Genomic DNA, 25376 nt, shown 5'->3' on the forward strand with positions numbered 1-25376 from the left:
TTATTTTATGATTAAAACTGCATTTACAACCTTGTACTAGTGCGAAATTTAATTAATTTATCAATCCTCCCTAACTAGACAGTCACGAAGCGGCCTGCAACCCTTAACAGACAATAAACAATATAATTTTTCTTCGGTATTTTGCTGTGTCTCATCCACACTCAGAGCTATTTTGCAGCACTTATAAATTTAATTGAAATTATTCTAAATAACAAAATTAACCACATTTTCTGTAAAATAGTATTGCATGCGAAACATGCAACTTCTTGGTGTTATTAATGAATGTTTCCACGTTATCAAAACATTTTGTTAAAAAAAATACATAAAATATAAACAAAACAATAAAATTTAAATAGCCAAAAATATCCTCATCGCACCCTAGCAAGAAATCTACAATTCCTTATTGTACTTTTCTGGGATCTTTCTTGTTAACTGTATCCTGGCCTGGCTGGTAGAGTGACGGCCTGGTATTTCACATGCTCATCAGCAGCTAATAGGCATTATAGAGGTTTGTGAGTTATCAGTATTATTAGAATTTGAAGAATGAACATCACATACACTTACATTTTCCCTCTTAATCAGTTTTGAATAATCTGATTCAGAACATTTGGACTTCGCGCTGTACACCAGGAAAAGAGTCTCGCCCTCTAGTCTAATTAATTTATAGATTACTAGATAGATACCCGATTGTGCAAGGATCTCTCTCACACTTCTTCCTCTCTCTCTCTCTCTCTCTCTTTCTTTCCATCTCCTCCTATCACCCAGTCTCTCAGTTCTCCCTCTGTCTCATGCAGCTCTTCCCCTATCCTCTTCTCCTCTCCTTTCATTTCCTCTTCACCATTCTCACTCAACATCCCACTTCTTTTCCCGTCGTTTTCCCTCTCTCGTTCTTTCTCCCCTCTCTTCTTCACACTCCCACTTTCTCCACCTCTCTCCTTCACTCTCCAATAAATCCCACGTTTCATCCTGTGTCCCTTTCACCCTTTCTGCTTTCATTCTCTCATTCTCTCTCTCTCTCTCTCTCTCTCTCTCTCTCTCTCTCTCTCTCTCTCTCTCTCTGTCACTCTCAAAAATGTTATACTGTTAATTTGGTAACCCGAATCTTACAGAAATCTGAATGCATTAATTTTCATTGTTTTCCAGTAATCAGCGGGAATAAGCAATTAAACTATGAAAATGATGGAAGCAGCTGCTCTACAGAAAAAACGTATCCCTAATTTTCATGAAAATCGCAGAGGTTGTTATAGATGCCGATATTTTTTAAAAACGTAATACTGGGGCCGACACCGCCAGGCCTATGGTGGCTCACATGCCAGTCAGCTGTCATCTTGGAAAGTTGGATGAGGCGAGCCCCCAATGTGGGAAAAACATGTCGAGATGGGTCCGTCTAATTACCACAAGCTACACAAGCTTTACAAAGCTTCAGAAAGCTTCCTGGCAATACGTTAGTAATGAATAAATATGATATGTTAGGTTAGGCTGACCTAACCTAAACTAACCTTACCTAACCTAACCTAACTTAACCAAACCAAACCTAACCAAACCTAACCTAACCTAACCGACGCTTGAATCGTCGACTTTATTTGGTGTCACCAGCTCTTTATTTTCGTCTAATTTCTTAATAAAAATATACTTTTTCAGATTAAAATTATGTTTTCTCGTGTTGTACATTCAGCACCAACATTATAATGAGTAAATATATCATATTTATTCATTACTAACATATTGCCAGGAAGCTTTGTGAAGCTTGTGTAGCTTGTGGTAATTAGACGGACCGTGTCAAGATTGATATGAGAGGAAACTACCAGGGACTTGTACTGAACTAAATTAAAAATTACTGTCTGCAAATTAATTCAACTAAAATCTCTAGCTAGGGTCGTAAATCCTAGCTCCTCTTTTCCTAATGACAGATTGTGGGCTGTAAGGGGCAGGTGGGGTGAATTAGTTGATAGGTTGATTGAAGATCCACAGTCCACCTGCCGACAGGTATCTTACATCAGCTTGTATTTTATACAAGGATAAGATTTAATAAATTCAGTTCTATGCTGAACACTGGCTCTGTTTAAATCAGGAATTTAAACATACATAGTCTAGCCTAGCACCATAACTATTAACAACCAATATATTCTTATACTATAAACAATAATTTGAATTGTATAAGTATGATAAATGACTTTAAATGTAGTCTAAGTACTGTTACTAAGTACAAAAATTATATTCAATTAAATGAATTTATATGATAACTTGAAAATAACTAATCAAGCAATAGTTAACTTAATTTATATATTCAAGTATATATGCAGATGTATTTATATGATGAGGTACAGTCAGCTTGACTGAATCTTTTCCTACACAATGGACTCTCATGAGGTTTTGTTTACCTTGATTGAATCTTTTCTTACGTCATGGACACTCATGAGATTTGGTGCTTAAAGATTCAACTGTTGTACTACAATATTAATAAACTTACTGAAATATGAGGCGTTGCCTCGCTTTATAACTGACAGACAGACTTATTGGATATTAAAGTCATACAATTGGCCAATTAATACACTACTGTGATAACCTTCAATATACTTCTCTGAATGCCGGATGCCTGTCTGACAGTGTGCCAGACTTGATAACTCTCTTGTTGCGAGTTTAGTCACGATATTTTATATCACAGCTTTGCTGTAGATTGTTCTTGTAGCGTTGCTACGTGATTTTTCTTTAATTGCAGTTGCAGAAAGATGATAGTTGATGGTGAAGATGGAGACAAGAGTCACTGTGTGCTCCACTCTACACTTATATAAATGTTCTAGGAATTTTCCTTGTAGATATATTGTCCAGGTACTCCCCCAGGTCTAGAGAGTATTCACTGGTGATAAAGATAATTCGATAAGGTGTCCTGAGCTAAATAATGTTCGCTAAGGCACTCGTACGTTCTCACTCCTTAGTAAACAAACACGCTCTGGCCGCGGGGTGTGGTGGGCGCTTCTTGTTCCCTAGATGCCCCTCCCTCTCCCTTGAGAGGGGGTAGCTTTCAATGAATGTTGATTGATTATTTTTACTGTCTAGACATATGATTGAGATAAGATGTGATTATAATATAATTAGATATAGGATATAAAGATTATAAGTAGTACTTGCTAACACTACTGATTCTTATTAAGGATTCGATTTATAATCTCTACCTGATATTGATTATGTTCCAATAGTTTTTTAATTAAGAAATCCTTCTAGAAGCTCCTGCATCCTTGAGAGATCATGCACAAAGTCACGTAGGCATCTATAGGGTCCTATGGCATACGTGATCATAGTGGCATTGTCATCTAGGATCAAGATGTATAATGATTCGGATATGATTTTGATATGATAAAGAAATAATACATTTCTTAGATGATATTATAGATATAGCGGGTAAAAATTTCCCACACCCAAGACAGACAGACACGGACTGAGAGACTGTATTTATTAGATATAAATTGGAAATGGGATCAATAAACCGCTTCAGTGAGACTCGAAAAAATAAACATTCAGGATTCAAAGTAAAAAAAATTCACGAATATGAATATATTTGCCAAAATATGTGTTATCACACATGTTTACAATCACTAGGTGCATAATTTTATGACATACAAATAAATATCATCATCTGATTCTCTTTGATTACTGGGTATATTACTATAGGAAAAATACATAAGTAAATGGGGGTCGTCAAACGCAATGAGATACGACAACGTGCATGTGTCATTGTCATAACTAATGTTTCATAAGAAAAGGGAGCTCAGAGATATTTTTGGGCATCATAATCGCATGAATATCCTTGAACAGTTTGCAGGAAGCGGGAAGTGTCCACTTTGAGGTTCCTGAAGACGGCTTCACAGTGCTTCACGAACTTGTCATCGAGACTGGGGGAGCGGGAGAAGATGAAGGCAAAGTCGGAGTAATAAAGATTGTTGAAGCTCATGCAGGAGTACAAGCAGGCGAAGTTGGAGTAGTCCGTGTCCAGGATCACGTAAGGGGCGGCAAACGCTGGTGGCAAGGAAATTTATTAGCGCATTACTAACGCATATTTGAGTTGAATATAATGTACAGATGAAAGGCTTATAATTTACGAGAAGAAACTGCTGCAACTTACAGTTCTCGTAGTCAATAGTCAGATGAGGTTCACCGAAGGGATTGGGATACACCCTCCCATTGCGCTTCACCAGTTTTCCATAACCATTCAAGCCAGTTGACTTGACTTCAAACTGATTGCCATCTGCAAGGGACGGAATGTTTCACGTGGATATTCGTCATAGGTCCTTCAAAATATTATACTCTATATTTGGTTTCAAGTTTCTATTTAACCAATTCGCAGGAACCAGATAAGGATAAAACTTACCGAAGAAATATTCGTTGCGGACACATTTGTTGATCAACTGATATGGGTTGTTAGTAAGAGCGAACTCATACCATACACCGGCATACTGAAACATAACACAACACACTATAATATCCAGCATAATCACGCACACATATACATAGACAAGCTCATCGAAGAGATCTCGAAGAATTATATCATATATATCTCCAAACGTAAATCTTAATAGCTCAAATATTGTAGCCGAGAGGCGCTCGACATACTTAAACACTGCTTGATAAGTACATTTAATATATTATAAGTCGACAAGCATATGGGTGTATATATGAAGCATGTATATATATATATATATATATATATATATATATAACTGAAAACTCACACCCCAGAAGTGACTCGAACCCATACTCCCAGAAGCAACGCAACTGGTATGTACAAGACGCTTTAATCCACTTGACCATCACGACCGGACATAATGAGGTGATAGCCGAGGCTATTTGAACCACCCCACCGCCGGCACTCGGATAGTAATCTTGGGCATAGCATTTTACCAAATCACCTCATTCTTAGGGGTACACGTGAGGAACACAAAAGGGGACCATTGTCCAGGGGACCATTCTGGCTTGTTCGCGCATATATATATATATATATATATATATATATATATATATATATATATATATATATATATTTTATGGGTACCACCTCTGGTGCCAATGTGGGGACCCATAGCCTCGGAGAAGAAAATAAAAAGTATTCAGAGGAGACCTTGTGGTTTCTCACTGAACACTAATATTATCTTCTCCTACCACCCCCATTCTTTTGTATGTACACATATATATTTACTTTATTTGAACTTTGTTACAAAAAAGGAGTTACATATAGGTTACAAAGATGGTTGTCATAGGTTGTCGAGTTCCTCCAGCTCCTCAGATGGCGGGCAGGAACCCTGGATGCAGTGCGCATTTCCCCTCTGTATCGCCACACTGAGGCGCTGGAAAAGAAAGCTTGCAGCTCTCGGGTCCCTTGTTGTTTCAATGAGCCTAGAACCCAGTTCCTTCATACATACTTCATTCCCTCTATACTATATATATATATATATATATATATATATATATATATATATATATATATATATATATATATATATATTCATATGCTTCATTGGGGTAAAGGTGTCTTAGATTTCTTCAGTAAAACTTACATTGGCGTGCTTTGGGACCTGCTCAGCCCATAACTTGCTTTCATAAACAGCAGGACACTGGCCGGGGACCACGAAGTCCGGGATCTTGTCAGCAGCGACGGCGGCCACGAGGACCAGCAGGATGGCCAGCGAGTTCATGGTGTGAGGCAGAAGTGGCTTCTGAGTTCCAACAGCATCGCGCACCATTTTATACGAGCGAGGCTGAAGTCACCTTCAGAAAATTTTACGAATATGGTCTATGGTCGTGTTTTAAAAAAGAACTATGTTTACCCTCAAACTTATATATACCAAACAATTTATGTTCTGTTATAGTTTGACTTCAAATTTTTTTCATGAACAGGGAACGGTTCTATAGATATTTATAAACAAAAATATACAACAGAGTACAACCAAAAATTATTTAATTGACGAGCTGGTAGAAAGTGTTCCTCCCGGTGCTCCAGCGTGACGCGACCTATATAAACAAAGGAAGGTGGTAGCGAGCGTCAGTGTGACACCAACCATTGTTACTGGTCGCCCTTCCACCAGCAGGGGAAGGGCGAACCGCGGTACTACTATACTCCCCAACTCTATACTAAATACTCCCCAATTGCTTGGTGTTTATACTCCGAGAGTTCTCTATAGTCCTGTACCATGTTCGTTGTTGAAGTATATATTGCTGGCTGGTTGGTAAGCTATTGTGGTGGTCCTAGTAACCCTCCAGAGGGCGATAGACCTTACACTCAACACCAAACTGTCGCCCTCGAGACTTGTGCAGTGTTATGGGGGCTACAAGTATTGTGCTTAAACTGTGCATCAATTGTTTTTTGTCGAGAAGGCCTTTCATATCAGAAGTATTAGTCCATTAGTGAATTGTATAGAGAAGTGTATAGTGAATATTACACTATGATGGGTATAAATTTTTAGTCACGCGCACACGAGTATTATATATTAGAATGATGGATGTCTTTTATGAGCGGAATTGGATATTTCTATCAATATCAGAGAATCCGAATATTGCCAATGCCCAACTACAGATCATCCAGTGATCCTGAACTGAATTTACAACCCTGACGCTTGACAAACAACGCTATAGTACATACTCTTGTCAAAATATTTATAAAAAATATCCGCTCAACAATAGAGGTCGCTAGAAGTCTACGGCGAAGATGCCATACTTTCCCTGAAACATAATTAATTTTCAATAAACCATCCGCATTACCTCATAATATCATGTTGTTGTTGTTGTTAAAAGATTCGCTACTTGGAACAAAAAGATCCAAGTAGCACGGGGTATGGTGAGCCCGTTGTGAATTTACCTGGCACGGGAGCGGGGCTCTAACTTCCTCTCTTAATATCAATATCTGGGCAAGTTTTGCTCATGAGAGAGAGAGATATTGAGCACTTAGAGCCACACACCACCGCCTCACAGAAAGTTAGAGTTCGAGTGACGTAACACATCCCGCCGCACGTCTGCTGAGAAGCGAAAACCAGCCATTCAGCCGCGTGCGTCACCCCACCTCTTGACGCAACACAGTGTGCGTCACCCCATCTCCTGACGCAACACAGTGTGTATCACCCCATCTCCTGACGCAGCAAAGTGGGCGTCACCCCACCTCCTGACGCAACACAATGTGCGTCACCCCATCTCCTGACGCAACACAGTGGGCGTCACCCCACCTCCTGACGCAACACAGTGGGCGTCACCCCACCACCTGACGCAACACAGTGTGCGTCACCCCACCTCCTGACGCAACACAGTGTGCGTCACCCCAATTCCTGACGCAGCACAGTGTGCGTCACCCCATCTCCTGACGCAACACTGTGTGCGTCACCCCCACCTTCTGACGCAATACAGTTGGCCTTACCGACAGTGCAAGTTTTATCTGAAAGTCGTGAGTTACACTTGCGTCTGGACTCATTTGATTTGTTTAAGAATTTTGGTGTGTCATTGGTAATTACTTGGAACCATCAACGAGAGAAAATTGCGAAGCTGAAGTCAGCTCTGTGGAGTAGCAGAACCCCATCAGAGTTAGGCAGGATGCCATCAGAGGCAGACACTTGTGTTTTCCTTCTCACATTCGCCTGCAGGAACATAAAGTTGACGCCCTTGCTAAGGTTGCAGTAAATAAAGACAATGTTAAACAGAATCTTGAGTTATCAAATAGGCCCCTTAAATGTGTGATTAGATGAGAACTCTTGGGTGAATTGGAAGAAAGCAGAACAGTGCAAACTGGAACTAGCAAGTCCATTGTTCATCATAATGAAATGTGTGAAGTAAAACATGTGTATGGGGCAAGTAACAAAATCAGCAGACTAGCAGACGTTGTCACAGCTCGAATAAGACTTGGTTACAAGTATCTCTGGCAGCTCGGCTTGAATAGAGATCTAAATGAAGTAAATTGCAAAGAGCGTGGTGAAAGAGAGTTAAATTTGGAGAGTTAATTTTTCAATTAACCCTGACAGTGAAGAAAAACTTAAGAAATATTGAGAAGATTCTTGTTAGAATCATTAATCTTACCCTTTCGGTCATATTCAACAACATAGGGTACCACCTCTGGTGCAATTCTAGGGACCCATAGCCTCGAAGAAGAAAATAAAGAATATTCAGAGAAGACCTTGTGGATTCTTACTGAACACTTTAATCTTTTCTTCTCTAACCACACCTATTTTTTTTTTTTTTTGCAATGCTATAGTTTACAGAGAACACACACATATATGTAACAATATAACAATCAGAGTTCGAAGACTTCGTCCAGCTCCTCGCAGGTTGGGTGCGTACCCAGGATACAGCACGCATTTACCCTCTGATCTGCGACACTGAGGCGCTGGAACAGGAAACTGGCCGCTCGTGAGTCTTTAGTTTTCCCAATGAGTTCCTCGCCCACCTCCTTTGAGAACTTAAGTGCACATTAACCCCAGGCACCCAGAGTCTCAGAGCCTATCGGCACGAACCTGTAACAACATTCTAGGTCTCCGTACTTGTTGGTTTTCTGGGTCTCCCTGAATGTGGCCGCCCCGCCTCCCCCAACTGTGCTGTAACGTAGATAGATATCAGCCAATGTAGACGCACGCGTGTAATCCCACACGATCTGTTTACCTTCCCTCCATGGCTGCAGGGTGACTCCATCTGGGCATTTTTGGCTGTTGTCAAGTCTGCACAACTGAGGTTCCCTTTGTGCTGGACACCCAGCTGTAGCCAAACTTCTCTTGATGATGTCATTGACTGCTTCATGTCTGCCAATCTTTCCCTGTGTCTTACGACAGATGAGGCCTTGGCTGCCATACTGGCAGCATTTTTTTTTTTATACATGTCTCATTGAACATGACAGCATATTCTGTATTAACAATTTTCTGGTTTAGGGCTTCTATCCCTCTTACTAGTGCTCTTGCATCAGGGTTCAGCTGGAAGATGAGTTCACCAAAAGTCATGTTCGTTTTCAAGGTGAAGAAAAAGAAGTGAATAACTGTAGAATGTATTATACTTATTATAAAATTGCACAACGTTTCGAACCTACATGGTTCATTCTCAAGTGATGTTACAATACAGGACATTATATTTAAAATATTAGGTTCTAGGAAACAATATTTGTATATGTATATGTATTTTTATCATATACAACAATGATTATCATGTATATTCATAAATCCGCTGAAACATTCTCATTGACGTATGAAAAGTACTCGAATTATTTTTACTATCCATTTTTTTTTTAGTTTTGAAACAGTTTAGTGACGTACAGAATGTCTATCCATATCCAGCATAGACATTCAAAGAGTTTTCTGTACATCATAATTGCAAGATGATCCTTGGGGAGTTTTGATGAAGCGGGAAGTGTCAAAATTTATCTTCTTGAAGGCAGCTTCACACCGCTTCACGAACTTGTCTGCCAGGCTGGGCGAGCGGGAGAAGATGAAGGCAAAGTCGGTGTAATAACTTTGGCCGAAGTCGACGCAGGAGTACAAGCAGGCGAAGTTGGTGTAGTCCGTGTCCAGGAAGACAATCGGGGCAGCAAAAGCTGTAAAATTAGAAAACACATTATGTGACTCAATCTCAAATGTTTAATGACGCACTCGGTTCTTTATCATTCTGATAGTTTCAAAATGTAAATAAGAAAATCTATTATGCACACTATATATAATGGTCATACATAAAGGCATTGTCACAGGAATCTGCTGCGGGAACTTACAGTTCTCAAAGTCCAAGGTGAGATGGGGTTCACCGAAGGGACTAGGATACGACTTTCCGTTTCGCTTCAGTAAGCTGCCGTCAGCAGTAACGCCATGTGCCGCCGCAGTAAACACTTTACCATCTGAAGAAGTGGGTTGTTTTTGAATGATTTTATTATAACACACGAAATGCAAACCGGTTAATGTTGATGCCAGTTGGTATATGAGCACTGTATTCAGAACACTGGGAGGAAAGAGGGGTAACAAATCTTACCGAAGGATATTTCGTTCCGGACACACTTGGTGAGGGGCTGATATGGGTTCTTCGTAAGAGCGAATTCATACCATTCTCCAACAATCTGCAACATAAGAAAATAATAATTCTCAACCCAGTCACTTCTCTATATCTCTTTTCAATATAATGTTCAAGATACTCTTATTAAACCATCAAAAAGATCACAGAAGATAACAGCTGATTTAGCTCCTCGATGGTGACGCGTTGGCTCTCAAGTAGCAAGGTTTTGTACGATATATATATCGTACTTAATAGCTGTAATCTTCTTTCAAGCCTGACAAAAAGATATCCAGAGACATTGCAGTAGTCATACACAGACTCAGACTTGGTTACAAGTGCTGCTGGGAGGTAATAAACCCAATAGTTAAAGAGTGTCATATCTGTGGAACAGAAGCAGAGGCGCCACTATTGCACAACTTACTGGAATGTGAAGCTACTGAAGCCCTGCACATCAAACTTAACATTAATCCAACGACAGCAGCTGCATTAGATGCACATTCCACAGCGACTACAATTATTAGAAAAGCAGTTGAAGAATGGGACACACTAGTGAACATTGTGCATCAACATCCGCCACCAAGATAATATTATTAAAACTAGACTAAAATCAGTGCTCTTAAACAAACGAAAAAAAACAGGGGAAAAGGAGGAAACCCCACCTCCATTTAAAACTTTGACCCAAATATCAGAGTAACAAGGTTACACACTCTTCTGTAATAGAAGAGGGTGTAACCTCTGAGATTGAAGAGTACTCGTTCCACTTCTTCTGGTCTGTAGGATACTGTGCTCGCCTTATTAACCCTCCCACGGTTTAATTGTCGTTAAGTTCAACACAAACACCTCCGGCTCAAATAATTTTACATATTCTAATTAAGTCTCTTCGTTTTCTTCTAAACATTCTCAGCATTTATTCTCGTTTTGTGTATGAGCGTTCAATGATATTTAAAGTCGATTTTCATCTAATTATTTTCAAAAAAGCCATGAAATAAAACTTACGTTGGCATGGTTAGGTTTCTGTTCGGTCCACAACTTGCTCTCGTCGACGGCAGGACACTGGCCGGGGACCACGAAGTCCGGGATCTTGTCAGCAGCGACGGCGGCCACGAGGACCAGCAGGATGGCCAGCGAGTTCATAATGCGAGGCAGAAGCGACTTCTGAATACAAGAATAGGTCGCCAATATATATATATATACACATCCAGACCAGGTTTTAGTTTCTGAGAACTGTGATATCTTGTTTAATGTGGGCGTGTCCAATTCCTGATCCGCCCATTCAACAAGTTTATCTACGCAGTAAATAAAATCTTGTTTTGTGTTTTTTAAAGTTGTTTACATTTAACCCGCAACAATGCCATTCGGATTTACGAACACAACATAAAACTGAAGGACATAATCACAAAGTCACAGATTAAATGTTAATTTCTACTTAAGCTTTGCTACAGAACGCTCCTCCCACTATTTTGTTTTTATACTTGAAGCATGCTATAAAAGCAGTGGGACGACTTGAGCATCTTCAGTGTTTGTCAAACGCGCATCATGTTCACAACGGTCCTCACTGTCGCCCTCGTGGCCTGTGTTGCCGCCGACGGTATTCCAAACTTCGTCTCTCCTGGTCAATGTGCCTCAGTTGCCAACCAGGACAACTTCGACCTCAGGAAGGTGACTGTATTATAAATATCAAACCGTTTTAAAGACGATAGAAACAGCCTAATCTTCTCTATTATTTTGGAATGTATTTTATTATCTTAATAAACTTACTTGAACTTGTGCAGTTCCAATTATAATTTCCTTAAACTGTATATTTATCTACATTGTGCTATTCGTTGCTACCAGAATAATAATAGACGTTATAGGATTCTCAACACTAACTAGTAACATTACTTAACTTCATGGCACATTTTCTCTGCAGTACGCTGGCCGTTGGTACCAGACCCACATCATCGAGAACCCTTACCAGCCGGTGACTCGATGCATTCACTCCAACTATGACTATTCCGATAGTGAATACGGCTTCGAGGTGACCACCGCCGGCTTCAACCCGAAGGGAGAATATCTGAAGATTGACTTCAAGATCTACCCAACAAAGGAGTTCCCAGCCGCTCACATGCTCATTGATGCTCCTTCAGGTAAGTCTTGCCCTCGTGCTCATTGATGCACCTTCTGTTGAGTCTTTGTTCACTGATGTGCCGTCAGGTAAGTCTTAGGCAAAGCTATGAATGCACGTTTTGTTAAATGTAATATTATAATTTAAATATACAGATTCAGCTTGCTATATAAAGATTAATTTTTTCGACAGTGTTCGCCTCCCCCTATGAGGTCATCGAGACTGACTACGACACCTACTCCTGCGTCTACTCCTGCATCACCACCAATAGCTACAAGGCAGAGTTCGGCTTCGTGTTATCCCGTACCCCCCAGACCTCAGGACCCGCCGTCGAGAAGTGTGCCGGTGTCTTCAGGAAGAACGGTGTCGAGTTCTCAAAGTTCGTGCCTGTCCAGCAGACGGCTGAGTGCGTCTATAGAGCTTAAGTTCCTCGAATACTAAAAATGGATATTTTGTTATATTCCTTAAGTTCAAATACGTCATCCCCATTATAACTGTAAAATGCAGGAAAACTGCCAAACTTGACCATTACATTAAAGCTCAATTGCAACTCCTGTACCAAGTACGAAGATCTGTGTGTTTGATATGAATTATTGTCGTAATTCTTAAAATATAATTATAAACATGCACATGTTTGTACAGTTAAGAATGTTTCAATATAAATAATTTGTATACTATTAAGACATGGTGTAAGTATGAGATAATGTATTAATTAAACATTAAATATTCAAGCGTATCTTTCTCTCCTGACATATTGTCACTCAGAACCATCAGATAATTCTAATACATATGGATGTGCAGAGATGAGCCGAGGACTCGACTCCCTTCTCAAATTTAAAAACGCAGCATTTTTTTATATAGAGAAGAACTTACGTGTTTCTTGATGATTGAAGCTCTGAAAGTGAATATGGAAGGGAAAATATATTCATATTTGTGACGTTGAAATTCCCCCATCTTCCCCTTCCCTGCCCACACACACTCTTCCTCTGTCTCCTCCCTCACTCCCTGTCCACACATGCCTTTCTCTCACCTTTTCCTTCCCTGCACACACATGCCCCTCCACATGTGCTCTTCCTCTCTGCACAAATATGCCTTTCCCTTGTATATACACCTGCCTGCACACACCCACCATCCCTCGGTGTCTGCACACACCCTTCCTTATTATTTTAACTTATAGTTAATCCTGGATTATGTGGTATATAGTATACACAAGGCAACACAAATAGCATTGCCTATCGACTTGAGACGGACCGAAACGTCGTCGTCCCTTCACCTTCTAGTGTGTGGTCTGGTCAACAGCATTGCCTGCATTTTCATCCTCGACCGGTGCTGCGAGTGGATTAGTGAGAGATCCGGCCAGAACACCTCAGACACCATTGGGATTTATGATCCCAAATTCACCAAAAGGAGCAAGCCATCTTGAGATCTGTCATTGGGACACTCCTGCAGGCTCTTCACCACGACCAAATTCTAACAACTGCATAAGACTAAATGGGATAACCCCGCCGTAGAGAAGGAGCTATGGATAACCCCCCATAGGAGCCGTGTTGAGGGTTCGAACCTCATCATTCTAGATGATGAGTTCGAACATTCCTAGATGACAAAAGCCAGAGTGTATGTGGGGAATGTGTGAAACACCGCCTCACAGAAAGTTAGAGTTCGAGTGACGTAACACATCCCGCCGCACGTCTGCTGAGAAGCGAAAACCAGCCATTCAGCCGCGTGCGTCACCCCACCTCTTGACGCAACACAGTGTGCGTCAACCCATCTCCTGACGCAACACAGTGTGTATCACCCCATCTCCTGACGCAGCAAAGTGGGCGTCACCCCACCTCCTGACGCAACACAATGTGCGTCACCCCATCTCCTGACGCAACACAGTGGGCGTCACCCCACCTCCTGACGCAACACAGTGGGCGTCACCCCACCACCTCACGCAACACAGTGTGCGTCACCCCACCTCCTGACGCAACACAGCGTGCTTCACCCCAATTCCTGACGCAGCACAGTGTGCGTCACCCCATCTCCTGACGCAACACAGTGTGCGTCACCCCATCACCTGACGCAACACAGTGTGCGTCACCCGACCTCCTGACGCAACACAGTGTGCGTCACCCCAACTCCTGACGCAACAGAATGTGCGTCACCCCATCTCCTGACGCAACACAGTGTGCGTCACCCCCACCTTCTGACGCAATACAGTGGGCCTTACCGACAGTGCAAGTTTTATCTGAAAGTCGTGAGTTACACTTGCGTCTGGACTCATTTGATTTGTTTAAGAATTTTGGTGTGTCATTGGTAATTACTTGGAACCATCAACGAGAGGAAATTGCGAAGCTGAAGTCAGCTCTGTGGAGTAGCAGAACCCCATCAGAGTTAGGCAGGATGCTATCAGAGGCAGACACTTGTGTTTTCCTTCTCACATTCGCCTGCAGGAACATAAAGTTGACGCCCTTGCTAAGGTTGCAGTAAATAAAGACAATGTTAAACAGAATCTTGAGTTATCAAATAGGCCCCTAAAATGTGTCATTAGATGAGAACTCTTGGGTGAATTGGAAGAAAGCAGAACAATGCAAACTGGAACTAGCAAGTCCATTGTTCATCATAATGAAATCTGTGAAGTAAAACATGTGTATGGGGCAAGTAACAAAATCAGCAGACTAGCAGACGTTGTCACAGCTCGAATAAGACTTGGTTACAAGTATCTCTGGCAGCTCGGCTTGAATAGAGATCTAAATGAAGTAAATTGCAAAGAGCGTGGTGAAAGAGAGTTAAATTTGCAGAGTTAATTTTTCAATTAACCCTGACAGTGAAGAAAAACTTAAGAAATATTGAGAAGATTCTTGTTAGAATCATTAATCTTACCCTTTCGGTAATATTCAACAACATAGGGTACCACCTCTGATGCAATTGTAGGGACCCATAGCCTCGAAGAAGAAAATAAAGAATATTCAGAGAAGACCTTGTGGATTCTTACTGAACACTTTAATCTTTTCTTCTCTAACCACACCTATTTTTTTTTTGCAATGCTATAGTTTACAGAGAACACACACATATATGTAACAATATAACAATCAGAGTTCGAAGACTTCGTCCAGCTCCTCGCAGGTTGGGTGCGTACCCAGGATACAGCACGCATTTACCCTCTGATCTGCAACACTGAGGCGCTGGAACAGGAAACTGGCCGCTCGTGAGTCTTTAGTTTTCCCAATGAGTTCCTCGCCCACCTCCTTTGAGAACTTAAGTGCACGTTAACCCTAGGCGCCCAGAGTTTCAGAGCCTATCAGCACGAACCTGTAACAACGTTCTAGGTCTCCGTACTTGTTGGTTTTCTGGGCCTCCCTGAAGGTGGCCGCCCCGCCTCCCTCAGCTGCGCTGTAACGTAGATAGATATCAGCCAATGTAGACGCACACGTGTAATCCCACACGACCTGTTTACCTTCCCTCCATGGCTGCAGGGTGACTTCATCTGGGCATTTTTGGCTGTTGTCAAGTCTGCACAACTGAGGTTCCCTTTGTGCTGGACACCCAGCTGTAGCCAAACTTCTCTTGATGATGTCATTGACTGCTTCATGTCTGCCAATCTTTCCCAGTGTCTTACGACAGATGAGACCATGGCTGCCATACTGACAGCATTTTTTTTTATACATGTCTCATTGAACATGACAGCATATTCTGTATTAACAATTTTCTGGTTTAGGGCTTCTATCCCTCTTACTAGTGCTCTTGCATCAGGGTTCAGCTGGAAGATGAGTTCACCAAAAGTCATGTTCGTTTTCAAGGTGAAGAAAAAGAAGTGAATAACTGTAGAATGTATTATACTTATTATAAAATTGCACAACGTTTCGAACCTACATGGTTCATTCTCAAGTGATGTTACAGTACAGGACATTATAATTATAATATTAGGTTTGAGGAAACAACATTTGTATATGTATATGTATTTTTATCATATACAACAATGATTATCATGTATATTCATAAATCCGCTGAAACATTCTCATTGACGTATGAAAAGGACTCGAATTATTTTTACTATCCATTTTCTTTTAGTTTTAAAACAATTTAGTGACGTACAGAATACCTATCCAGCATAGACATTCAAAGAGTTTTCTGTACATCATAATTGCAAGATGATCCTTGGGGAGTTTTGATGAAGCGGGAAGTGTCAAAATTTATCTTCTTGAAGGCAGCTTCACACCGCTTCACGAACTTGTCTGCCAGGCTGGGGGAGCGGGAGTAGATGAAGGCAAAGTCGGTGTAATAACTTTGGCCGAAGTCGACGCAGGAGTACATGCAGGCGAAGTTGGTGTAGTCCGTGTCCAGGAAGACAAAAGGGGCAGCAAACGCTGGAAAATTAGAAAACACATTATGTGACTCAATCTCAAATGTTTAAAGACGCACTCGGTTCTTTATCGTTCTGATATTTTCAAAATGTAAATAAGAAACTCTATTATGCACACTACATATAATGGTCATACATAAAGACATTGTCACAGGAATCTGCTGCGGGGACTTACAGTTCTCAAAGTCCAAGGTGAGATGGGGTTCACCGAAGGGATTAGGATACACCTTCCCATTTCGCTTCAGTAAGCTGCCGTCAGCAGTAACGCCATGTGCCGCCGCAGTAAACACTTTACCATCTGAAGAAGTGGGTTGCTTTTGAATGATTTTATTGTAACACACGAAATGCAAACCGGTTAATGTTGATGCCAGTTGGTATATGAGCACTGTATTCAGAACACTGGGAGGAAAGAGGGGTAACAAATCTTACCGAAGGATATTTCGTTGCGGACACACTTGTTGAGGAGCTGATATGGGTTCTTCGTAATGGCGAATTCATACCACTCTCCAGCAAGCTGCAATATAAGAAAATAATAATTCTCAACCCAGTCACTTCTCTATATCTCTTTTCAATAAAATGTTCAAGATACTTTTATTAAAACATTAAAAAGATCACAGAAGACAAGAGCTGTTTTAGCACCTCGATGGTGACGTGTTGGCTCTCAAGTAGCAAGGTTTTGTACGATATATATATCGTACTTAATAGCTGTAATCTTCGTTCAAGCCTGACAAAAAGATATCCAGAGACATTGCAGTAGTCATACACAGACTCAGACTTGGTTACAAGTGCTGCTGGGAGGTAATAAACACAATAGTTAAAGAGTGTCATATCTGTGGAACAGAAGCAGAGGCGCCACTATTGCACAACTTACTGGAATGTGAAGCTACTGAAGCCCTGCACATCAAACTTAACATTAATCCAACGACAGCAGCTGCATTAGATGTACATTCCACAGCCACTACAATTATTAGAAAAGCAGTTGAAGAATGGACACACTAGTGAACATTGTGCATCAACATCCGCCACCAAGATAATATTATTAAAACTAGACTAAAATCAGTACTCTGAAACAAACGAAAAAAAACAGGGGAAAAGGAGGAAACCCCACCTCCATTTAAAACTTTGACCCAAATATCAGAGTAACAAGGTTATACACTCTTCTGTAATAGAAGAGGGTGTAACCTCTGAGATTGAAGAGTACTCGTTCCACTTCTTCTGGTCTGTAGGATACTGTGCTCGCCTTATTAACCCTCCCACGGTTTAATTGTCGTTAAGTTCAACACAAACACCTCAGGCTCAAATAATTTTACATATTCAAATTACGTCTCTTCGTTTTCTTCGAAGCAATCTCAGCATTTATTCTAGTTTTGTGTATGAGCGTTCAATGATATTTAAAGACGATTTTCATTTATTTATTTTCAAAAAAGCCATGAAATAAAACTCACGTTGGCATGGTTAGGTTTCTGTTGGGTCCACAACTTGCTCTCGTCGACGGCAGGACACTGGCCGGGGACCACGAAGTCCGGGATCTTGTCAGCAGCGACGGCGGCCACGAGGACCAGCAGGATGGCCAGCGAGTTCATGGTGCGAGGCAGAAGCGGCTTCTGAATACAAGAATAGGTCGCCAATATATATATATATACACATCCAGACCAGGTTTTAGTTTCTGAGAACTGTGATATCTTGTTTAATGTGGGCGTGACCAATTCCTGATCCGCCCATTCAACAAGTTTATCTACGCAGTAAATAAAATCTTGTTTTGTGTTTTTTAAAGTTGTTTACATTTAACCCGCAACAATGCCATTCGGATTTACGAACACAACATAAAACTGAAGGACATAATCACAAAGTCACAGATTAAATGTTAATTTCTACTTAAGCTTTGCTACAGAACGCTCCTCCCACTATTTTGTTTTTATACTTGAAGCATGCTATAAAAGCAGTGGGACGACTTGAGCATCTTCAGTGTTTGTCAAACGCGCATCATGTTCACAACGGTCCTCACTGTCGCCCTCGTGGCCTGTGTTGCCGCCGACGGTATTCCAAACTTCGTCTCTCCTGGTCAATGTGCCTCAGTTGCCAACCAGGACAACTTCGACCTCAGGAAGGTGACTGTATTATAAATATCAAACCGTTTTAAAGACGATAGAAACAGCCTAATCTTCTCTATTATTTTGGAATGTATTTTATTATCTTAATAAACTTACTTGAACTTGTGCAGTTCCAATTATAATTTCCTTAAACTGTATATTTATCTACATTGTGCTATTCGTTGCTACCAGAATAATAATAGACGTTATAGGATTCTCAACACTAACTAGTAACATTACTTAACTTCATGGCACATTTTCTCTGCAGTACGCTGGCCGCTGGTACCAGACCCACATCATCGAGAACCCTTACCAGCCGGTGACTCGATGCATTCACTCCAACTATGACTATTCCGATAGTGACTACGGCTTCGAGGTGACCACCGCCGGCTTCAACCCGAAGGGAGAATATCTGAAGATTGACTTCAAGATCTACCCAACAAAGGAGTTCCCAGCCGCTCACATGCTCATTGATGCTCCTTCAGGTAAATCTTGCCCACATGCTCATTGATGCACCTTCTGTTGAGTCTTTGTTCACTGATGTGCCGTCAGGTAAGTCTTAGGCAAAGCTATGAATGCACGTTTTGTTAAATGTAATATTATAATTTAAATATACAGATTCAGCTTGCTATATAAAGATTAATTTTTTCGACAGTGTTCGCCTCCCCCTATGAGGTCATCGAGACTGACTACGACACCTACTCCTGCGTCTACTCCTGCATCACCACCAATAGCTACAAGGCAGAGTTCGGCTTCGTGTTATCCCGTACCCCCCAGACCTCAGGACCCGCCGTCGAGAAGTGTGCCGCTGTCTTCAGGAAGAACGGTGTCGAGTTCTCAAAGTTCGTGCCTGTCCAGCAGACGGCTGAGTGCGTCTATAGAGCTTAAGTTCCTCGAATACTAAAAATGGATATTTTGTTATATTCCTTAAGTTCAAATACATCATCCCCATTATAACTGTAAAATGCAGGAAAACTGCCAAACTTGACCATTACATTAAAGCTCAATTGCAACTCCTGTACCAAGTACGAAGATCTGTGTGTTTGATATGAATTATTGTCGTAATTCTTAAAATATAATTATAAACATGCACATGTTTGTACAGTTAAGAATGTTTCAATATAAATAATTTGTACACTATTAAGACATGGCGTAAGTATGAGATAATGTATTAATTAAACATTAAATATTCAAGCGTATCTTTCTCTCCTGACATATTGTCAATCAGAACCATCAAAGAATTCTAATAAATATGGATGTGCAGAGATGAGCCGAGAACTCGACTCCCTTCTCAAATTTAAAAACGCAGCATTATTTTTATATAGAGAAGAACTTACGTGTTTTTTGATGATTGAAGCTCTGAAAGTGAATATGGAAGGGAAAATATATTCATATTTGTGACGTTGAAATTCCCCCATCTCCCCCTTCCCTGCCCACACACACTCTTCCTCTGCCTCCTCCCTCACTCCCTGTCCACACATGCCTTTCTCTCACCTTTTCCTTCCCTGCACACACATGCCCCTCCACATGTGCTCTTCCTCTCTGCACAAATATGCCTTTCCCTTGTATATACACCTGCCTGCACACACCCACCACCCCTCGGTGTCTGCACACACCCTTCCTTATTATTTTAACTTATAGTTAATTCTAGACTCTGTGGTATATAGTATACACAAGGCAACACAAATAGCATTGCCTATCGACTTGAGAATGGTCCAGGACGGACCGAAACGTCGTCGTCCCTTCACCTTCTAGTGTGTGGTCTGGTCAACAGCATTGCCTGCATTCTCATCCTCGACCGGTGCTGCGAGTGGATTAGTGAGAGATCCGGCTAGAATTCCTAAAAGACATCATTGGAATTTATGATCCCAAATTCACCAAAAGGAGCAAGCCATCTTGAGATCTGTCATTGGGACACTCTTGCAGGCTCTTCACCACGACCAAATTCTAACAACTGCATAAGACTAAATGGGATAACCCCGCCGTGGAGAAGGAGCTATGGATAACCCCCCATAGGAGCCGTGTTGAGGGTTCGAACCTCATCATTCTAGATGATGAGTTCGAACATTACTAGATGACAAAAGCCAGAGTGTATGTGGGGAATGTGTGAAACACTGGTTCGGCTTCAGTGGAAGCCTCGGAAATCCTAGAGGGTACAGTAATACCCCAGGTTGCAATCCTTTTGACCATGGCGTAGCCTGGTTGTCTAGAGCGAGTGTCTGGGAACACACACGGCATAGGTTCGAACCCTCATCACGGCTCCTACACATTAGCTAATTATTATCATTATTATTAGTATTATCATTATTATTATTATTATTATTATTATTGAAAAAAAAATCCGTAGTAGCCGTAATGAGGATTCGAACCAATGCAGTGGTTATTCCACCGCGGTTATTCCACTGCGATTCCATGCAGTCCATACACTGCATGGCACTGCATATATTCGAAACCTCATCACAGCTCCAACGGATTTTCTCATTTATAGATCACGTTAGTGTGATTACTCTCTGGGTATTATTAGCATTATACATTTGTCATCACGTTATATTAGTTACATTTTGGCGTAATTCTTATGTATGGATATTTATCTATGAAGTTTTTTTTTATTATTCGGTTGTTTTCAGTGTCATTCATGTTGTTATTAATTACTATCTACTGACATTTATGTTTTTCTGTATAAAACAGATACAAATAATAACATATTTTACTATGATTTTGTTTAATGAAAAATAAAATAAATTCACGTTAAATAAAGTATGAACGAAAGACTCATAATTATATTGACCAGACCACACACTAGAAAGTGAAGGGACGACGACGTTTCGGTTCGTCCTGGACCATTCTCAAGTCGATTGTGATGAGGGAAGGTGATGAAGGCAATAACTAGGCAAGAGAGAGTCTTGCCTATTTATTGCAAGTGTGTGATCTGGTCAACATACTTCAGCCACGTTATTGTGACTCATCGCCTCATAATTATAAAATAAATTGGATAAATACCTAGCCATAATTAAGGCCAAAATTATCGAAGGAGTATACTATAATTATCTTGATTGGAGTTCATAACTAAAGTAAACTCACTTAGTATACATGTTTCCATGTAGAGAGTATACCTCACAGAGTAACAATTGTCTGCTGAGGTCCCTTAACGTAATGCTTCGGATACAGAGAGAATAAACAGGATAAACAATTTATAAAAAGTTTATTTCACATGTACATAATATCAGGAAGGTTCACATATGTACATATCGAATGATCCATTTTAAACACATGTGGACACTTGTTCTGTAAACACATGAGGCATATCACAAATCTTAATGTACAAGTTCACAGTCATGGGGGCGTGAGTCGACGACCTCACAGTACACAGTCATGGGGGCCTGAGCCTTTAACCTCACAGTACAGTCCTATGTGTCTCACCATAGCTTGTGGCTACTTGTAATTAGACACGAGTGTCATTTTACTGTTGGTTAGAAAGTAAATATCAAAAGAAGGCGCCAAGCCGGTAAGGTTATGTAGCACTGACTGTTGGTAAGATAAGGTCACGTTTATGTACATGAAAATATGGGAGACGATAGCGGAAGAACAGTGAGATTGTTGTTTTGATAATTGTGAAATGTTATGGAGCCTTAAGCTCTATAGACGCACTCAGCCGTCTGCGAGACAGGCACGAACTTGGAGAACTCGACACCGTTCTTCTTGAAGACAGCGGCACACTTCTCGACGGCGGGTCCTGAGGTCTGGGGGGTACGGGATAACACGAAGCCGAACTCTGCCTTGTAGTTGTCGGTGGTGATGCAGGAGTAGACGCAGGAGTAGGTGTCGTAGTCAGTCTCGATGACCTCATACGGCGAGGCGAACACTGGAGAAACAAAAACAATTTAGCGACAAAGAACTTGTTTGCGCATTCTAAAAAGTGCAACATTAATATTAATGATTCTGTTGATGAAGATTGTGGGCAAGACTTACCTGAAGGAGCATCAATGAGCATGTGAGCGGCTGGGAACTCCTTAGTTGGGTAGACCTTAAAGTCAATCTTCAGATATTCTCCCTTCGGGTTGAAGCCGGCGGTGGTCACCTTGAAGCCGTAGTCACTATCGGAATAGTCATAGTTGGAGTGGATGCATCCAGTCACCGGCTGGTAAGGGTTCTCGATGATGTGGGTCTGGTACCAACGGCCAGCGTACTGCAGAGAACATGTGCAATGTTGAAACATCACGATATGTTACTTATAAATATGTCGCAAACCATCAACGGTGTATCCTTATCAATACTGCAGATCCATATACAATATAGGGAAGTCATAACCGTGATTCATCAATCGGTAATAATCACACAAAAGATCACTCACCTTCCTGAGGTCGAAGTTGTCTTGGTTGGCAACTGAGGCACATTTACCAGGAGAGACAAAGCTCGGAATACCGTCGGCGGCCACACAGGCCACGAGGGCGACAGTGAGGAAAGTTGTGAACATGATGCGCGCTTGACTGACTCTGAGGTCCTGGCCCCCTGCCCATGCTTATATAGAGGAGGCAACCTCCTCCAAAAAATGGAGGGCGGAGCGTAGTACACGACCATTTCCTTGACTATAATGACTCAGATACTGTTTTGTGAATATTATTCATTACAGTATTTAATAATTTCAATAATAACATTTGACTGCCAATGTTATACTTTAATTGTAAGTAAAGAAAAGATGTTCATTGGGGTATGGAGTCAGTAGTTTGGACAACCGCTGACCTCCGCCAGTCTTATATAAAGACCGCACAACGCCCCTGGAACTCAGAAGCCGCTTCTGCCTCGCACCATGAACTCGCTGGCCATCCTGCTGGTCCTCGTGGCCGCCGTCGCTGCTGACAAGATCCCGGACTTCGTGGTCCCCGGCCAGTGTCCTGCCGTCGACGAGAGCAAGTTGTGGACCGAACAGGTCCCAAACTTCGCCAACGTGAGTGCTCCTAAATACACACATGCAACATATGTGTTATAAATCACCAACACAACCACTCAGTGATCCAAACTTCCATCACATCATTTGCGTTATATAAATGTGCAAATTCACTTAAATGTTAAGAGTTGATAATTAAAGATTATCGGGATGTAATTAAGGAATGTTTTCTTGCCTTGCAGTATGCCGGCGTCTGGTACGAGTTCGCACTTACTGACAACCCTTATCAGCTGATCAACACCTGTGTCCGCAATGACTATTCCTTCGGTAAGTACGGTTGGGCTCGTTCTGTACTCATAATCGAGAATCCTGTGAGAGACAGAAATAATTTGACACATTTCCTGTAACCTAATGCCGCTGTTCACCTAGCAGTAAATAGACACCCGGGAGTTAACCAAGTTGTTGAGTTGTTTCCTGGGGAGAGACAGTAGTCCGGCCTTGTGTGGCGGGGGTCTAGATATAATCTTAATCTAGATATAAGAATAAGAACCTAGATCTATAAATATACAAACTGGCTGTTCCCGACATAACTAATTATTATTATATTGTTATGATATAATTTTTCCTGTTAGGTGCCAAACGCTTTAGAGATAATACGAGAAGCTTGCGTCAACATGCAGCTGTAGAATATATGTGTTATAAGTTTGTTTATTTTCCAGGAAAGTAATATAACATTCCATTTTCTCAGACGGTAAACAGTTTGATGTGTCATCAACGGGCGTGACTGCTGACGGCAGCCTGTTGAAGCGCAACGGGAAGGTGTACCCCAACCCCCTCGGTGAACCTCATCTCACCATCGACTACGAGAACTGTAAGTAGTAGCAGCAGCTCCTTGTGACCTCGTCTTTATGTGACCATAACATAGAATGTTATATGATATTTTCCAACCCATCCTCCTAACATGATAGTTCCTGTAGGAACCATATGGTCAAAAGTACCAATATGTAGTGGTGGTCCACCAAACGTTGACGTTTGGCATTACTGAATTTGGACAAACGGTAACTTTTTAACCGCAACATAAATATAGAATCTAACCCAACTTCTCATCGCAATCCTATGTCTAATACATGATATCTTAGACCTAATATAGTACATAAATGAGCTATTCTAGGTCTAGGAAGCTTTAAGTTGGATATTAACATTATTTTTCAGGACTTTGTAAAATTATAAGTACAAACTGAAGTATTTGGTGGTCCATCTCTACATTTTGGTACTTTCGACCAAATAATTACTATACACACTGTCTTTTCAGGAGAATGTGTTGATATGTACAGTGTTCAATTATCCTAATGGATATGACGTGAATAATTACAAACTTTTTTGATTAGTCACATTATGTGTTTTGCAATTTTCCAGCGTTTGCCGCCCCGTACGTGATCCTGGACACGGACTACACCAACTTCGCCTGCTTGTACTCCTGCGTCAGCTTCAACTTCAATCATCACACCGACTTTGCCTTCATCTTCACCCGCTCCCCCAGCCTGGATGACAAGTTCGTGAAGCGGTGTGAAGCTGCCTTCAAGAGCATCAATGTTGACACTTCCCGCTTCACCAAGACGCCCCAAGGATCATCTTGCAATTATGATGTACAGAAAACTCTTTAATTGTCTTTGCCGAGCGATTTTTACATAACGTCATGGTAACATTTTTGTAGTTTGCGAATAATAAATTTATACAAAAAGACTCGTTTTGTATTCTTTAACAACTGAACATAAAGACAACTAGATGGAGCTCCTTATGTGTACTAGTTCTCTTAACTGGACGTTTACTGAAGGCTGAGAATGTCTCACTAATGCTCCAGACTGATCTAAACAGCTTTTGTTCTAAAGTAACAATGAAAGTTTCCTAGAAACTCATTTGTGCTGCAATTATCAATTTGTGTTGCAAGTAACAAATTGT

The 25376-nt window shown here is 41.1% G+C and overlaps 7 protein-coding genes across 7 annotated transcripts; 3 read left to right on the forward strand and 4 right to left on the reverse strand.

The window, feature by feature from the left end:
• Nucleotides 1-3537: 3537 nt before the first annotated feature.
• LOC123770947 (crustacyanin-C1 subunit-like) lies at nucleotides 3538-5707 on the reverse strand. Its single transcript, XM_045763120.1, has 4 exons — nucleotides 5550-5707; nucleotides 4367-4451; nucleotides 4121-4243; nucleotides 3538-4014 (listed from the first exon to the last, which is right to left on the reverse strand). The coding sequence occupies exons 1-4, from the start codon at nucleotides 5685-5687 to the stop codon at nucleotides 3767-3769; spliced, it is 594 nt and encodes a 197-aa protein (XP_045619076.1). The 5' UTR covers nucleotides 5688-5707; the 3' UTR covers nucleotides 3538-3766.
• Nucleotides 5708-9011: 3304 nt separating this feature from the next.
• LOC123770948 (crustacyanin-C1 subunit) lies at nucleotides 9012-11156 on the reverse strand. The gene is made up of 4 exons (XM_045763121.2): nucleotides 10990-11156; nucleotides 9973-10057; nucleotides 9719-9841; nucleotides 9012-9547 (listed from the first exon to the last, which is right to left on the reverse strand). Exons 1-4 carry the CDS (start codon nucleotides 11125-11127, stop codon nucleotides 9300-9302), a joined length of 594 nt encoding a protein of 197 aa, XP_045619077.1. The 5' UTR covers nucleotides 11128-11156; the 3' UTR covers nucleotides 9012-9299.
• Nucleotides 11157-11493: 337 nt separating this feature from the next.
• On the forward strand, nucleotides 11494-12797 carry LOC123770949 (crustacyanin-A2 subunit-like). The gene is made up of 3 exons (XM_045763122.2): nucleotides 11494-11652; nucleotides 11903-12119; nucleotides 12290-12797. The coding sequence occupies exons 1-3, from the start codon at nucleotides 11530-11532 to the stop codon at nucleotides 12520-12522; spliced, it is 573 nt and encodes a 190-aa protein (XP_045619078.1). The 5' UTR covers nucleotides 11494-11529; the 3' UTR covers nucleotides 12523-12797.
• Nucleotides 12798-15912: 3115 nt separating this feature from the next.
• On the reverse strand, nucleotides 15913-18052 carry LOC123770895 (crustacyanin-C1 subunit). Its single transcript, XM_069305668.1, has 4 exons — nucleotides 17888-18052; nucleotides 16872-16956; nucleotides 16618-16740; nucleotides 15913-16446 (listed from the first exon to the last, which is right to left on the reverse strand). The coding sequence occupies exons 1-4, from the start codon at nucleotides 18023-18025 to the stop codon at nucleotides 16199-16201; spliced, it is 594 nt and encodes a 197-aa protein (XP_069161769.1). The 5' UTR covers nucleotides 18026-18052; the 3' UTR covers nucleotides 15913-16198.
• Nucleotides 18053-18396: 344 nt separating this feature from the next.
• LOC123770823 (crustacyanin-A2 subunit-like) lies at nucleotides 18397-19694 on the forward strand. Its single transcript, XM_045762988.2, has 3 exons — nucleotides 18397-18550; nucleotides 18801-19017; nucleotides 19188-19694. Exons 1-3 carry the CDS (start codon nucleotides 18428-18430, stop codon nucleotides 19418-19420), a joined length of 573 nt encoding a protein of 190 aa, XP_045618944.1. The 5' UTR covers nucleotides 18397-18427; the 3' UTR covers nucleotides 19421-19694.
• Nucleotides 19695-21717: 2023 nt separating this feature from the next.
• LOC123770821 (crustacyanin-A2 subunit-like) lies at nucleotides 21718-23040 on the reverse strand. Its single transcript, XM_045762986.1, has 3 exons — nucleotides 22884-23040; nucleotides 22502-22718; nucleotides 21718-22394 (listed from the first exon to the last, which is right to left on the reverse strand). Exons 1-3 carry the CDS (start codon nucleotides 23004-23006, stop codon nucleotides 22162-22164), a joined length of 573 nt encoding a protein of 190 aa, XP_045618942.1. The 5' UTR covers nucleotides 23007-23040; the 3' UTR covers nucleotides 21718-22161.
• Nucleotides 23041-23315: 275 nt separating this feature from the next.
• Nucleotides 23316-25160, forward strand: LOC123770819 (crustacyanin-C1 subunit-like). Its single transcript, XM_045762984.2, has 4 exons — nucleotides 23316-23477; nucleotides 23660-23744; nucleotides 24166-24288; nucleotides 24834-25160. The coding sequence occupies exons 1-4, from the start codon at nucleotides 23340-23342 to the stop codon at nucleotides 25079-25081; spliced, it is 594 nt and encodes a 197-aa protein (XP_045618940.2). The 5' UTR covers nucleotides 23316-23339; the 3' UTR covers nucleotides 25082-25160.
• The last annotated feature ends 216 nt before the right edge of the window (nucleotides 25161-25376 follow it).

The sequence above is a fragment of the Procambarus clarkii genome, chromosome 56 (genome assembly GCF_040958095.1).
Source record: "Procambarus clarkii isolate CNS0578487 chromosome 56, FALCON_Pclarkii_2.0, whole genome shotgun sequence".
NCBI lineage: Eukaryota > Metazoa > Arthropoda > Malacostraca > Decapoda > Cambaridae > Procambarus > Procambarus clarkii.